The 17,929-nt window shown below is 32.8% G+C and overlaps 1 protein-coding gene across 5 annotated transcripts in view; it reads left to right on the plus strand.

The window, feature by feature from the left end:
* Positions 1-17,929, plus strand: part of Ack (Activated Cdc42 kinase) — a 126,415-nt gene that overhangs the window by 86,343 nt on the left and 22,143 nt on the right. For all 5 annotated transcript variants that reach the window (XM_074172296.1, XM_074172294.1, XM_074172297.1 and 2 more), the window contains 2 exons: positions 7,813-8,177; positions 10,307-10,479. In XM_074172296.1, the coding sequence (XP_074028397.1) occupies positions 7,813-8,177; positions 10,307-10,479 (538 nt within the window). The remainder of the gene's footprint in view (positions 1-7,812; positions 8,178-10,306; positions 10,480-17,929) is intronic.

Here is a 17,929-nt window from a genome sequence, read left to right on the forward strand (position 1 = left end):
TCAAATCATTCATAAAAAGTGCTGCATTCAAAAGAAAAACTAAATTCACTAATAGAAAAGAAACCACCTCTACCTATTAGAAAAAAATTCACGAATCATAAATTTTATGACAGGTTCATAAATTTATCGAAGTTCCAGTTCACAGACCCTGAAAATGTGTTGATAGAAAAAGGTTTCAAATATAACATTGGAAATGAAAATAGCACTGACAACTTTGAAATTTTGGGGATCTAAACAGAAATGGCATTAGGAAGGGGCATTGAATAGCATTAATAACAAACACCACGCGTCACATATCATGAAAGCAGAATTTTTGAAAGAAGGTAGTTTTAAGAATGAATTGAATCTTGTGAAATTAATACGCAGTAAAATAAACGAAAAGAATGTTATATTGACTAGAGCAGATAAAGGCAACACGGTGTTGCTATTGACCGAATTGACTGTATCAACAAAACCATTGATTTCTTGAATTTAGAACATTTTGAAATGCTGAAACGTGATCCAACTAATTCTTTCCAAAGATGAGTGAAAGATTTTTTGAAAAATTCAACCATACTTTTTACTGAAAGGGAAAAGTTCAAATTAACATTGATGAACCCCCAAATGCCTAAATTATATTCACTCATAAAACTGCACAAACAGAGTTATCTAATTAGACCAGTGGTTTCTTTTGTCACTGCACCATCAGTGAAATTATCAGAAAAGCTAATCAATATCATCTTGAACCATTGTCACTTCCAACCAAAATTCACTCTACGGAATTCATATTACGTAATCAATAAAATAGATAACATACCTCTACCAGACAACGCAAAACTACTATCCTTTGATGTGCAGAATCTATTTCCTAGCATACCTCCTGATCATACTATTACTTTACTATTAGATAAAAATAGAGTGAACCCAGTCATAAAACGAGAAATAATTGACCTTCTATCGTTATGTCTCAAACAAAATTATTTTCAATTCAATAACAATATTTATTCCTCCTCAAAAGGTTTAATTATGGGAAATCCGTTAAGCCTCTTACTTGCAGAAATTTTCATGGATAATCTAGAGAAGTCGATCTTTAAACACCCTTTGATTAAGAATTTCTTGTATTGGCATAGATATGTGGATGACGTTTTGGTATGTTTTACAGATACTAAGAGGCAATTAGATACTTTTCATAGGGATATTAACAAAATTCATGAAAACATTAAATTCACTATTGAAATAGAAGCAGACAACTCAATCAATTTCTTGGACTTAACAATTAGTAGAAGGAACAACAAACATTGGAGTCGACTCTGACAATCCGTCGTGAATGGTTGTAGTGTCCGCTAATAAATTCTACGAGTGATAAAACTAAAAAAAGGTGTGAAAAGTGTATGTTCTTGCAAATATCGAACTCTGAACTCTTATCAGTAAGCGAAGTCGGCCAATACCTGTTTTTCTGTACGGCACCGTGCATGGGGGAACAGGGGCGGACTATAAAATAAAGATGTCGCGAACAAATCAAGATATTCCTGAATACAGGAGTTCTAGGAACTGTCAAATAGAACCAGTCATCAACAGAAGCTATTCCACCGTACTCACGCAACATAGATATCCATCAAAAGAACAGGCAATAATATTTCCCGCGATGGAGGAAGCCAAACTACAAGAATATCTTATACCTTTAGGAGAAATAGTGAACCCAAAAAACATTATATATTCTTCAAGACTCTCAAATAACAGAATATGTGTGTATTTTGCATCCCAAAGTATTGTGGACAAATTCATGACTGAACATGGCGGAATCATTGAAATGAACAATACCAGAATACAAGCCCGGCGTTATGTAACGCCATCAGAAAGGATTGTACTATCAAATGTCTGTCCCTCAATACCCAATGAAATCCTTATCAAAGAACTGGAGAAAATGGGAATCACACTACTGTCGCCAATGACACCACTGAGAATTAATGCCACATTACCGGAGTTCAGCCACATATTGAGTTTCCGTAGACAAGTCTTCATTAGTCCAATGAATACAACAGTACCAGAGTCAGTTTTGATCGAGTTCGAGGATACCACATACAGAATCTTCATATCTAATGACAGCAAAACTTGTTATAAATGCAAACAGACAGGTCATATAGCAGCATACTGTATCAACACAACAACGAATAATACAACCACAAATGATACCCTCAATTTAAATCCCAATCCGTCACCCTTACCTCAAATCCTTACATTACTGAATCCTCCTCCATCAACAGATAATATCTACACCAATACTACAGCAAGCGGAGAATCCCAGGTACAGTCCGAAATTCCAAACGAATCAGCATCAAACAGTACTCAGCACCGAGCTAAAAGAAGCATAGACGAAACAAAAACTCCACCTGATCCAAATACGAATATAACTTTGCAATTCAAAACACCAATGACTAGTTCCCCAAATCCAAAGAAAAAAAACACTGCAAAAGACCCTCCACCAGCCACACTTGAAGACTACATAAATCAACAGAATTCTCCAATGTTACTGAATTTTACTCAAATGAAAGACTTACTAAAAAATATCAAAGGAACACCGGACCCAATTAATATAGTTGAAAATTACACGAAAAACTATGCAGGACTTATCGACATGTTAACAAAAATATATCCACATATACAAGAAAGAGCAATCAAAACTAGAATCACCAAATTGAGAAAAAGCCTATTAAAACACCTGGATATTCAACTACAGAGTGATACAACCACTGACAATGAAAGTGATTTGTCACAAAACTAACATTATTTTTTGTCATTACATTCATGGATAACGTACCATTTAATAAAATTTTACAGTGGAACATCAATGGTCTCTATAATAACCTACCTATGCTACAAATTATTATGGCGGAAGAAAATCCAGATATTATTTGCCTGCAAGAAACTAATCTCAAACTAGAAGATCTAGAGCCTTTGAAGAAATTTCATAATTTTAATAAAATACGACCAAATCAAAAGGTAGCAAGTGGAGGAGTATCAATAATGATTAAAAAAGAATTCACTACAAAAAGGATTCCCCTACAGACAAATTTAGAGGCAATTGCTGTCTCGATAAAGGGTAAAACAGACATAAATATTTGTAATATATATTTACCACCCGGGACAAAATAACTAGAAAACAAATCCATGAACTGATAGAACAAATACCAGTTCCCAGAATAATACTAGGAGATATGAATGCATACCATCATTCATGGGGAGCCACATATTCGGATCACAGAGGAAATCTTATAGAAGAAGCAATAGAACAATTCAACTTGTGTCTATTGAATGATGGTAGCCCAACAAGGTTCAACATCAGAACAGGGGTAGCTACACCACTAGACCTAACGATTTGCGACGGCAACTTATATCCATCATTTAAATGGCTACGAATGGAGTATACCTATAATAGTGACCACTATCCAATAATTTTAGAAACATATCAGCCTAATGATAATACTCCACCTTTACCAAAATGGAATTTAAAAAATGCCGACTGGAAGCTTTTTTCACAGCATATAGAAAATAAAATATCTACTTGCATAACAACAGAAGATAAAGACGACAGTCATGAAAGTTTTGAAAAAATAATACTTGAAGCAGCGGAGTTATATGTAGGGAAAACAACTTACATTCGTCATCATAAACCAGTGCCATGGTGGAACAAAAATTGTGCAGAAGCTATAAAAAACTATAAAAAAGCATTCAACAAATACAAAAGACGACCAACACCAGAAAATAAAACGGAATTCAAAAGACTTCGAGCAATATCTAGATGCATAATTAAAACGGCAAAGAAAAAATCATGGATGGACTATGTGTCTACAATAAACAGCTCAACCCCAACGACAGAGGTTTGGACGAAAATAAAGAAAATTTCAGGAACTCATCATCAATATAAAATCAACCACTTACAAGTAGACAATGAAATTATAGTCGAAGATCATCAAATTGCAGAAACATTAGCAAATATATATCAATCTCGATCAAGCAATAACAACTATGAGGAAAACTTCGTGAAATTGAAAAATATCGAAGAACTCAATCAGATCGACTATACAACGGGAGGAAACGACCCACTCAATATCCCTATACAAGAAAAGGAATATGAGGAAGCCCTAAATTCTTGTAAAGAAACGAGTGCTGGACCAGACAACATTCCCATGGTATTTCTGAAGAATCTTCCATCTAATGCCCACAAACATCTGCTGAAACTCTTCAATATAATATGGCTACATCACAAATATCCAACGAAATGGAGAGAGTCCACTATAATCCCAATATTGAAACCAAAATCAAAGAGAACCGACCCAGAATCATACAGACCAATATCATTGACATGTGCTATGGGGAAACTATTAGAAAAAATAGTAAACAGAAGATTATTGTGGACATTAGAAAACAGAAATATCATCAGCCCAGACCAAAATGGTTTTCGCCCAAATAGATCAACGGTAGACAACATTTTGGCCCTAGAAAATGAAATTCATGAAGCATTCGCTAATAAACAGAAAACAATTGCAATATTTTTTGACATTAAGAGGGCATATGACACAGCTTGGAGATACGGAATTGTTAAATGCCTACACAGACATAACATTAGAGGACATTGCCTTTCTTTCATCAACAACTTTCTAATAAATAGAGAATTTCGAATGAAATCCAATGGTGTCCTATCCTCGAAAAGAGAGCAAGAAAATGGAATACCTCAAGGATCGGTTTTGAGCCCTACACTATTCATCATTGCCATGAACGAAATTATGAATAATTTTAAACTACCACTCAAAGGTCGCTTATACGCAGATGACTTGGTTATATTCGGAAAGAGTAAAAGTGTGGACAACCTTACCATTATAGCACAAAACTTTCTATATGAAATCGAAAAGTGGTCTCAAAAAACTGGTTTTCAATTCTCACCAACTAAAACAGCACATGTAATATTCTGGAAGAAAACTATTGTCAACCCCCCATCGTTAATATTGAATAACGAACAATTACCTAAGAAAGACACAGTGAAATTTTTAGGAATGATTTTTGATCAAAGGTTGAGATGGAAAGAACACATAAGGAAATTAGCAATAGAGTGTCAAGCAAGGCTAAATATACTAAAAACACTAGCAAATAAAGAATGGGGAGCAGACAGGAAGACATTGCTGTCTCTGTATAGATCATTAATAAGATCGAAAATGGATTATGGAGCTGCAGCTTACTCATCGGCAAATAAAACCACATTGAAAATATTGGATGGTATTCACAACACCACACTTCGCCTAGCACTAGGAGCTTTCAGGACAACGGCAGTGGATAGTTTGTACAGCGAATCTGGAGAACCTTCCCTTGAAGATAGAAGAATATATCTAAGACTCACACATGCTACTAGAAACAGATCGAACCTCTATAATAGAAATGAACGACCAGTAACACTTTACAATAAGCCAAGAACTACAAAACCATTCCATCATAGAGTACAAATGGATCTTTCATACCTTAATCTAACCCTACCAACCTGCCTCACACCAAGTTTTGAATTTCCTCCACCGTGGATAGTGCAACAACCAAAAATGATAACAGAATTGACTCGTTTTGAAAAATGCTCAACGAACAGAGAACTAATCATTCAAAGTTCAAATAATATTCTGGACAAATATCCCGGTTACACGAAAGTATACACAGATGGATCGAAAACAGTGGAAGGAGTTGGAGCAGCGGTTATCACACAAGATATATCACTGAAATATAAACTTCCATCCCAAAGCAGTGTATACACTGCTGAGATGTATGCTATCTATGGAGTCATGAAACATATAAACAGTACACACCAACTCAATTATGTACTGATGACAGATTCTCTCAGTTCTCTGGATACTCTGAAGAAAATATACCCCAAGAACGCAATGGCAGCAAAAATCAAACAAGAGTTATACAAAGCTCAACAAAAAGGGAAGATAGTCGTTTTCATCTGGATCCCATCACACGTGGGAATCAGTGGAAACGAGGAAGCAGATAAACTCGCTCGAGCATCAATTAATATGGCAGATGCAATAAACGTAGCGGATCTATTAGTATGTGACCTGAACAACCACCTGAAATCAGAGTTGCAAAAAGCGTGGCAAAACCGGTGGAATGACTCAGTTAGCAAGCTGCGAAAAATCAAAGTTTCAGTGAAACCATGGGAATATTACCGATGAACAGGAAATCACAAGTGTTGATAACGCGTTTGAGACTCGGACATACAAATTTAACACACGCCTACTTGATGAAAAAGGAACCTGAACCAATGTGTTATATATGTGACATGAAACAAACAATAGAACACATCTTGATAGATTGCCCGCAATTCGAAGAAGAAAGAAAAAATTGTAATATCCCACCTACATTAGAAGAAGCACTCGGCAGCAATTGTTCTTATACAAATATTATAGAATACGTTAGATTAATCAATATCATAACAAAATTGTAATAGTAACCTTTTCGGTGTAATAGTAACCTTTTCGCTAATAACCCAAGAGGTTGAAGCGATTTAGTAAATAAAAAAAAAAAAAAAAATAAATAAATAAAAAAAAAAAAAACAAACATTATTTTTCAATTTATCACAAACCGTCCTATACGGATATTACTATACATTACGATTCTACCCACCCTTATCAACACAAAGTAGCAGCTTATAACAGTATGATTCACAGATTAGTCAATGTTTCTCTCACAATAGATAATTTCAATAAAGAACTTAATATCATCAAGCAAATTGCTGTTAACAATTGGTTTAAAGACGAATTAATTAACAAAATACTTACAAAGAAAGTCTACGCAAAAGCGATTCGAGACGTTTTTCCTATTAATAAGGTAGATAATCAAAATTATAGAGCTTTAACGTATTTTGGACAACCAACGGAAAAAGTGGCTTCATTTTTGAGGAAACGGAATATTAAAATTGCATATAGAACAAGTAAAACGTTGGGAAAGTTAATTAAAAATAATAAAGACAAGACATCCAAAGTCTAGAAATCAGGAGTATATAAATTAAAGTGTGGAATGTGTCCTAAAGTATATATTGGTCAAACGGGCAGAACATTTAAGAATCGAATCCAGGAACATCATACAAGCTATGTAAATAAACAAATTCAACATATACAAATCATCTTCTAGAAGAAAATCATATATTTAACAAATAGTTTGAAATTTTGCGCATAGAAAATAATGGTTTGAAACTGAATCATTTGGAAGCAGCGGAAATTAATAAACTTGAAAATTCAAACATTCTAATGAATGATCAACTGGATTTGAATAGATCACCATTATTGAACTTGTTTTCTTAAAATTCCAGAAAGAATTATTATTGATGTAGATGTGAGGTAATATGCTTTAGGTAATCATAATTCAACGGGTACCTTAGGTAGAGGTTCAGGTAAGTTTTTGGAGGTAGTCTCAATTATGGTTACCTGTAGTATATAAATATTAAAGTAAGAATAATTTGAAGTATTCATACACTTGAAAAAGCTACTGTGCTAGCGAAACATGTGACTATATTTTTTTAAACTGCAATGGGCAGTTTGAGTAGTGCCTAGATGATGACACTACGACCAGCTGTCGATAGCGCTCGCAGATAATTAAATAGAAGTTATAAAGCTTCAAATCCTTTTTGTGTATATATATATATATATATATATATATATATATATATATATATATATATATTTATATATATATATATATATATATATATATATATATATGACAGATTTTTCAAAAATACAGCTAAATATATGGGATTTCACAAAAACTGTTGATAACAAATTAATTTTTTCACAGATGGCTCCCACAATGCAGTTTCACAAACAATATGTAACAATACTTCGTTTGTATCATCACTTACTACTACAAATACGTTTTACAATAATGTGGCTGCTTCATACAACACTTCCAATGGGTCGAAAAATAGAGATAGCTCCAATTTGTACAGCAGCCAGTTATCATCATATGGATATGGTTCTATTCCCGGTCGGCACTACAGTGATTTAGCGGAAGATAGACTTTATCATGAGATACCAGAAAATCACTACAGCCACGTGCCTAGTGAAGAAAACCTGAAACCACACAGGCCGGCACCAACTAAACCTGGAGGAATGCAGCCTTTGAGTATGCAACAAATTCAAAGAAAAATTCAACAAGGACAGGTATAATATTTTGAATAGTTTGAAAATTATTCAGGAAGAGATAACATTTCGAAATCAACTCATTTTCAAACATCAACCCACTTTACCACTAGTATATACCCATTAATCATAAAATATTTGTTATTCTTCTTGTAATGTTGCAAACACAGTGAGCCAATGAGCGTATATGAATATTAGAATAATCCTTCATTTATCAAAAAACCAATTTACAGAAAATTATAAATATAATTATGACTTACCACTTGTATTATGAATTTATCCATGGTCAAATAAATGTAACTACTACTTCATACTGAGAAAAAACAAAAATAAAAAATATATCACAATCTCCAAATAAAATACAGTTTTGGTCAAAAATCGATGAATCCAACATTATGTATTAATAGGATTGAAATCCTGCTTGATAAAGAAAGCTATTGAGAAACACGTGTCGCGGTTTTGTAAACATTTTATAGTGAAGATCAAAATAAATCTTATCAGTGAGTTTTGATATAGGTTCTCATCAAGTATTGGCTATTTCCATTGAAGTTTTAATAATTGACAAAAGAATTCTCAACTGTTGTAATTGAGAAAATTGAATTTTGTGAGGCATTTTTTGCAGAAAAGTGAATTTTGTTAGGTATTTTTTGCAGAATAGGTAGTTGCAGTTCGGTAAAAATCATAAATGATTTGTAAGTGATAGCAAATAAGAGAAATAAATAATATCAAGTGACATTGACATTTAAATGTTCAAGTTGTATATTGATTAATTGAATAACATTGTTAATTTGTGACTGGCCCTCCTATGAAGAACCAAGAGAAGTATCCATTTTTTTCACTTCCAAAGATCAACTGTCCTACTTTACTTTCTTGGTAGAAAACCTTTACTTGTAACTGAACTAGTAATATCTTGACAAGATAATACCTTGCAGATCTCATGGAAAATCTACCAATAATCCTGCCGTTTATCATCCAACATTCATAATAATATAACGTTTATATTTTCCTATTTTGAGTACATTAATTTTTGAATTCATACCCTCTCAGTAAGGACTTTTCGAAAGACAAACCATTGAGTTCGGTTATTAAAGAGTGTGAATATTCAGTATCTATGTCCTTAGACATTTTGTTAAAGAATCCGGCTTTATTTGGTCTGCTTTCAATAAAATTGTTTTAACTGTAAATGCCTTCAATAAAGATGCTGTTTATTGAATTTTCTGTTCAATATTGAGCGTGCATTCATACAATTAGGCTAATGAAAGAATGCGCTTGAGTTATCAATTCGTGCATTTGAAATGAGTCCTAAAACTGGCCGAAAGTAATTAAGGTGAAACTATTTGGCTACTGCTTCGAACAACCTAACCTTTTAATGAAAAAAAATGTTTTTTTTTTTTTGAAATTCACTTATAGTGATGGAGCCCTAAGTTTCGATTTTGGATCAATTTCATGAATTTGTCAGTACTTTATCAATTATTCTGAGAAAATATATTTTATGTTGCATTTTCCAACTCCAATATCAGGCAATTTGAATTTTCTACTGTGGAGAACATTAGACAAAGTCATTCCAAATTTGAGGTTAAAATTTATAATTACGATCATCATTTTGTCAGGCAACAGATGCACTTCAATTAAATCTGTGATTGATAATCTAGGTTGGTTGGCTGATGAAGATTTTTTTGTACCAAATAACAGTGAGATGATACCTGATATCTATTATATTTGTATACTATATACATTTGCTTTTTTGCTATGAAGCATACATTTTTATTTTAAATTGGTAAAAAATCAATTGTATTTTTGAAGATTTTATCTTTTTTTAATAAATATTAAAATTGTCACCTTCTATAATACACTTAATATTATCTAATTTACTTGTGATGCACTGTTTGGAAACTTTGGTGTAGTAATGAATATTACTGGAGTTTTATTCCAACACCAAACCGTTATTTTAACACCTCGATATGTATTTCGATCACTAAGTGATCATCTTCAGTTTAATCTTCTTCTTGAAGATTATCACTTGGTGAACTCCAGTAATATTCATTATCTAATTTATTTTTCCTTCAGTTATCTACCTCATTCACACTTTTTTGAAATACGAATATGTATTGCAACTGACATTGAATTTTTTAATTAAACTTTTTTTTCAGTTGAGTGCAGATGCAGAAAGATTGATGACTCCAGAATACCGTAGAAACAAAATAAGCCAAGTAAGAGAATGTGTTTCTGATGTGGACATGGATGAATGCCTTTTTGCTCTCCAATCAAATGGTTGGGATGTAGCATTGACTGTAAAATCGTTGAAAATAAATAAATTAGTCAGGTATGTCTGAAAGTTATTTAAATTTAATAGTTTTTTAATACACTTGAAGCCAGAAGGCAAATGTCAAATAATATTTGTCCTAAATGGTTCAAGAGAACTTTAAGAAACATACTGTATGTGTATGTGCTCATTTGGGTGTATTAGTACATGTATATATTTACACAATATATATATATATATATATATATATATATATATATATATATATATATATATATATATATATATTGAATGATGCAACTAATTTTCCTTTATTTTCAGTATTTCAATATTGATGTAAGTTACAGAAAGGATTTGAAGCTTTATAACTTCTATTTAATTATATGCGAGCGCTTTCGATAGCTGGTCGTACTGTCATCATCTAGGCTCTACTCAAACTGAACGTGTCATCCTGTTGTATGTCCTTTTATACGGTCCGAACGCCTCAAAACAGATACTCCAGGTTCTTTAGGTAAATTTGCCTGTATTTGGGTTACATTAGGTACTATTCTTTGTGTTGGATCTTCTCTAGGTTTACTGTTTCTAGGAGTGTGTATTGATTTGTTTAATAACAAGACCTAACATTCAATATATTAAACAAATCAATACACACTCCTAGAAACAGTAAACCTAGAGAAGAACCAACACAAAGAATAAATAGTACCTGATGTAACCCAAATACAGGCAAATTTACCTAAAGAACCTGGAGTACCCGTATTGAGGCGTTCGGACCGTATAAAAGGACATACAACAGGATGACACGTTCGGTTTGAGTAGAGTCTAGATGATGATAGTACGACCAGCTAGCGGAAGCGCTCGCACATAATTAAATAGAAGTTATAAAGCTTCAACAACCCTACTGTGTCTCCCAGAATTACTGTATCTACGTATAATCTGATTGAAGAAGTATATTGAACAAAATGAAAAATATGTTATATTGCTACTTTCAGATTAGAAATATCTCTACAAATAAAAAAGATGTATATTTTGACAATACCGCGTCCGACTCAAATTACGACCTTATCGAGTCCGATGTATATATACTTTCGTAGTTGAACCTTTGCTGCACAGAAATCTATTATACTCGTATATTATGATAATTTTGTTGCGTCCATGTTGCTAAATTTTGCTGAACTAAAGTTTTCTAATATTCACCATCAACAGTATTTTCCACTATTCTAACTTTCTTCAAGGATCTCCTGCGCCTAAATAACGAACAATCTAATGTAGTGTGAAATAAAAAATGGACTGTTTTAATTTTTTTGAGAAATGTTCATTATTTTATTCTAGATTTCATACTAGATATTTGTATAAGTAATTTTCTGATTGATTTTATTATAATGGTTCTATTGTAATTTAATTTAGAAATTTTGGCAAATCATAATCATTTAGCTGAACCACTTGTCAGTTAAACTCAGATAAGATATCTAGAAACACTGGTGTAATCCTTATGATGTACTGTTTGGAACCTTTGGTGTAGTAATGAATATTACTGGAGTTTTTTCCCAACACCAAATCGTTATTTTTACACCTCGACACGTGTTTCGATCACCAAGTGATCATCTTCAAGAGGAAGATAAAACTAGAAACTACTCAAAACTAAAGCTATTTATGTTATTCAGGTACATCATACAGGTAGGTAATCAGTAATACCACCCATACAAGTATACCACCCTAAATTAATTTTACAATTGGCCTTTCTATTATTTTACAATATGTCCTTATGTATGTTTAAATGTTACAGCTATATATAGAACAATTTTCAGCTATATAAAATTAGTTTCACAATATTGCCTATTTAAATATATTTATAATGTGTCTTTTTGTAGTAACCAGTAAACCCAACAATATTATTTCAACAAGCTATATAGTATGCTATTTGGTATTGGTCCGTTATCGTTATTCATAATATTATTATGTTTACTTATTTCTACACTCTCATAGGCATCTAGTTGCCTGTTGTTAACTTGTCTAACTAATCTTAAAGAACTGAAGTCTATGGAATGGTTTTGTTGCAAAATATGATGGGCGACTGCTGATTTTTCAGGTTTTCCATATTTTAAGTGTGCTATGTGTTCCTTATATCTCACTTTAAAAGATCTTTTTGTCTGTTCATAATATTTTGCATCGCAGTCCTTACATTCGATTTCGTAAATTCCAGACTTTTCCGAATTCTCGACTTTGTCTTTTGGACTTCCCAAAAGGCTCTGCAGTGTATGACTTGTTTTAAAAACCACCTTCATACCTAGTTCCTTGAAAATCTTTCCAAAGTTCTTCGTATATTGGTGGTATGGAACTGAGATGTATTTATCTTGGTTTTTGTCCTTTCTGAAAGTCGAGATTTCGTTCATTCTTAACCTAAACTTCTTTTTCCTAATTATGTCATCCACAATACCCCTCCGGAAACCGTTAGTGGCTGCTATTTCCTGTATTGTACGTTTTTCTTTTATGAACCGATCATGTGTTAGAGGGAAAGTCAAAAGACGATGCACCAAAAAATTCAACCCAGCACGTTTGTGCTGTCCACAGTAATGTGAACTGTCAGGAATATACCTGTACGTGCTTGTTTCTTTTCTAAATATATCGTATTCTAACCCTCCATCTTTGCTCCTCATTACCAAAACGTCAAGAAATGGTAGTTTTCCCTTATTTTCTAATTCATACGTGAATTTTATTGATGGACATCTATTATTTAAAAAGGAAACAAAGTCCTCGATATTCGATTTTTTGGTATCGAATACCGCGAAAATATCATCCACATACCTTAGCCAAATCCTAGGAAAATGCTTTGATTTTTCTTTAGTTTCCATTTCGAATCTGCTCATGAACAGGTCTGCCAGGTAGGGGGACAAGGGATTTCCCATGGCCGTTCCTTCCTGTTGTTCATAAAAGCAACCTTCTACCTGGAAACGATTTTGTTTCATACACAAATTGGTAAGAGAAACGAATTCATCGATTACGTTGTTATCGAAATTATTTTTCTCTAGTAATTCCCTGAGGTATTGCAAGGTCTGTGGAATTGGGACGCTAGGAAATAATGAACTAACATCAAAAGAAACCAAAATCTCACCTTCTTGCAGAACCATGTTTTTTGTATGCTGTATGAACTCTAAAGAGTTTTTTTATACTAAAACCTGGTTCCGCAATAGACAAGGTTTCGAATTCCCTAGTGAGCCACTTCGCTATTTGGTAGGTAGGAGCTCCAATAGCTGATACGATGGGGCGCATTCCGGGAAAATCAATGAGATTTTGGTTTCTTTTGATGTTAGTTCATTATTTCCTAGCGTCCCAATTCCACAGACCTTGCAATACCTCAGGGAATTACTAGAGAAAAATAATTTCAATAACAACGAAATCGATGAATTCGTGTCTCTTACCAATTTGTGTATGAAACAAAATCGTTTCCTGGTAGAAGGTTGCTTTTATGAACAACAGGAAGGAACGGCCATGGAAATCCCTTGTCCCCCTACCTGGCAGACCTGTTCATGAGCAGATTCGAAATGGAAACTAAAGAAAAGTCAAAATATTTTCCTAGGATTTGGCTAAGGTATGTGGATGATACGGTATTCGATACCAAAAAATCGAATATCGAGGACTTTGTTTCCTTTTTAAATAATAGATGTCTATCAATAAAATTCACGTATGAATTAGAAAATAAGGGAAAACTACCATTTCTTGACGTTTTGGTAATAAGGAGCAAAGATGGAGGGTTAGAATACGATATATTTAGAAAAGAAACAAGCACGTACAGGTATATTCCTGACAGTTCACGTTACTGTGGACAGCACAAACGTGCTGGGTTGAATTTTTTGGTGCATCGTCTTTTGACTTTCCCTCTAACACATGATCGGTTCACAAAAGAAAAACGTACAATACAGGAAATATCAGCCACTAACGGTTTCCCGAGGGGTATTGTGGATGACATAATTAGGAAAAAGAAGTTTAGATTAAGAATGAACGAAATCTCGACTTTCAGAAAGGACAAAAACCAAGATAAATACATCTCAGTTCCATACCACCAATATACGAAGAACTTTGGAAAGATTTTCAAGGAACTAGGTATGAAGGTGGTTTTTAAACAAGTCATACACTGCAGAGCCTTTTGGGAAGTCCAAAAGACAAAGTCGAGAATTCGGAAAAGTCTGGAATTTACGAAATCGAATGTAAGGACTGCGATGCAAAATATTATGAACAGACAAAAAGATCTATTAAAGTCAGATATAAGGAACACATAGCACACTTAAAATATGGAAAACCTGAAAAATCAGCAGTCGCCCATCATATTTTACAACAAAACCATTCCATAGACTTCACTTCTTTAAGATTAGTTAGACAAGTTAACAACAACAGGCAACTAGATGCCTATGAGTGTAGAAATAAGTAAACATAATAATATTATGAATAACGATAACGGACCAATACCAAATAGCATACTATATAGCTTGTTGAAATAATATTGTTGGGTTTACTGGTTACTACAAAAAGACACATTATAAATATATTTAAATAGGCAATATTGTGAAACTAATTTTATATAGCTGAAAATTGTTCTATATATAGCTGTAACATTTAAACATACATAAGGACATATTGTAAAATAATAGAAAGGCCAATTGTAAAATTAATTTAGGGTGGTATACTTGTATGGGTGGTATTACTGATTACCTACCTGTATGATGTACCTGAATAACATAAATAGCTTTAGTTTTGAGTAGTTTCTAGTTTTATCTTCCTCTTGAAGATGATCACTAGGTGATCGAAACACGTGTCGAGGTGTAAAAATAACGATTGGGTGTTGGGAAAAAACTCCAGTTATATTCACCGGTGTAATCATTGATTTTATATTGTTTATCTTTCTGCGGAAAAAAATCAAAAAATTTTTTCTATGGTCGTCACATTTGCATTCGTTATTTTTTCAATGTCAGGTTTCACAGCACCATCTAATAATTCAGTCCGAAATAGTTCGAATCTTAAAAATCAAGTAATTGTGTTTTCTCCAACTTCGTCCCAAATTTTATTAGGTATTAGTTTACGCACCAGAGTTTTCAGGAATCTCAATAAGAAATCTTTAAACATCATTTTGTCCCTCCCGAAAAATCAAGTCAAATTTTTTTTAGTGAAGCGGTTTTGTTGAAAATAAAGATAATAATGATATAATACTGAAAGCTGAAAAATAATTCAATAGGATCTAGGTACTAGTCATCACACAATTCTCCTCATCAGTCTACGGCATTGATAAGACAAGTAATTAAATCGTTTTCCCAAAAATGTAGTAGTTTTATCACAAAATAGTCTCTCCAGGCCACTGAAGATTCGTATTTGGTGATATTCAAATCCACAAATTTCCTACAATTTCAAATGGACGAATTTTTGGACGTAATTGATGGATATCCCCTTCCAGAAACCAAAAATGTATTTTTTGCAGTTAGATGATGGTTATGTACATAATGCGGGCATTATAAAAAAATTTCACATCAAAAACTTTAATGACTGGATATGTCCAAGGTAGTAGATTGAGTGGCCACCTGGTTGCTTGACCTCACTTCACTCGATCTGTTCATGGAGAAATTCCAAGCAAATGATATAATGAACGCATTGCTTGAACAGAGGTTTGGTAGAAGCCACAAAAGTTTGAATTATTTTGTAGTTTTGTAACAGATGGTTTTTCGCCAAATAATAAATACAATTATTTCAATTACATTTTGATGTCTATTATTTCGAATTCAACGTTTGTTTGAAGGTGATTGACAATGTTTCGTGATGAATTTCACTAGTTCGGACTTCCATTGTCTACTATATAAAATGATTTGAAATCCCTGAAACAAGTAAAAAAAAATAATTAAAAAAGAATAGTTGAAAATAACAATTATATTAAGCAACAATAAACCTGAAATGCAATGATAGTGAAATAACCTACAAGTAAAAATATAATAATTGAATAAATAAAAATTAAAGGAATGCAAAAAGAAAATAATAAAAAAAAAAAGTGTACAGATTCCAGGTCACGTTAGTTCACGACGTTTCGATTGTTGGTATCTACAATCGTCTTCGGGTGATGACCCGAAGGTTTATTGTTGCTTAATATAATTGTTATTTTCAACTATTCTTTTTTAATTATTCTTTTTTACTTGTTTCAGGCATTTCATATCATTTTATATAGTAGACAATGGAAGTCCGAACTAGTGAAATTCATTTCGAATCCAGTCATATACTCTGCCAGTTTTTCATCGAATGATATATTTATTTTTAACCACAAGTCGTACAGTTTCGGTTAAATTCTTGTATTTCGAAAAAAATCAAGTTGTCGCTGAAAACAAAGCTAGTAGATTTTTGGAATTCAAAAAAATATTTCATGTTGTAATTGTTATTATACAGAAATGGAAGCCGTCTCAGATTTTTCAAGGTATTTTTTTTAATTATTAGTTTTTTCTCATCTTATGAATTTGTTGGGTTTACTTTCACTTATTATATATTTTGACATTAGTTTAGTGTATAGTGTCACCAATTATTTTAGTCTATTAAAATGGAAATGAAAATAAAAACAGGCATCAGTAATTGCAGTGAAAATCGAACAGATTTTTGCAGAAAATATTTATTTAATATTTTTTGAATACACATTTTGAATAAAAACTTTATTTTTTTCCATTCCTTGTTCTTGAGTAACCCTTCAGATTCTTCATATAACTTTTCACATTCCCATTTCTTTGGTGGTATTTTCTGTTTAATATGTTCAAAAAAATATTGTTTAACTACTTTTTTCTGTTCCTCAGTCCAAGGTACATGTTCTCTCTTCCTTCCTTTTTTAATTTTACCTCTAGGCATATTTTCTTTTTCTGTAACCATGAATTTCTTTGTCTTTTGTTCGTTATGTTCAAGGTCATTATCTTCGCACATACTCTCCATTTTTGCTGTTTCATTTGATCTTCAATTAGATCTCCTTCAATGATGACATCGATTTCGTCTAGCATTTTTCCTTTAAATTCATTCGAACACCCATTTTCGAGAAGAATGAGCAATTTTGAAATGTTTGGCAACTTGATGATCATCTGGTAGGCGATAGGAATTTTTGTGAACTCCAATCGTGTGGCCCATAAATGTCGCTAATTGATCGATCTCAGTCTCTTTCATCGAGAAAAGTTGAGAAAGCGTCGCTAAATGCTTTCTTAGTTTAGTACAAGTGATGGAGGATGGGTTTTTTGCACCACTTGAATGAGCATATTTTTGTAAGATTTTATATCCTGCAACAGACGTCAGAAAACCAGGTTTACCAAAAAGAAATGGGTTTTTCACATCGACAAATTTTGGTCTTAGAGTCAAAAGCAAACCAATATGATCTTGGACGTCGCAACTGAATAAAACTGGGACCCCCCTGTCTCTTTTTCCTCTTATAACTACACGTTTGAAATATTTCAAAAGAATCTTTTCTGTGGGGGTGAGGAGAGAATCATATTTATCATAATCAGTTTTGTTA

The sequence above is a fragment of the Leptinotarsa decemlineata genome, unplaced genomic scaffold (assembly GCF_025532065.1).
Source record: "Leptinotarsa decemlineata unplaced genomic scaffold, Ldec_3_MD MMD2_tig00000090_RagTag_RagTag, whole genome shotgun sequence".
In the NCBI taxonomy this organism is placed as follows: domain Eukaryota; kingdom Metazoa; phylum Arthropoda; class Insecta; order Coleoptera; family Chrysomelidae; genus Leptinotarsa; species Leptinotarsa decemlineata.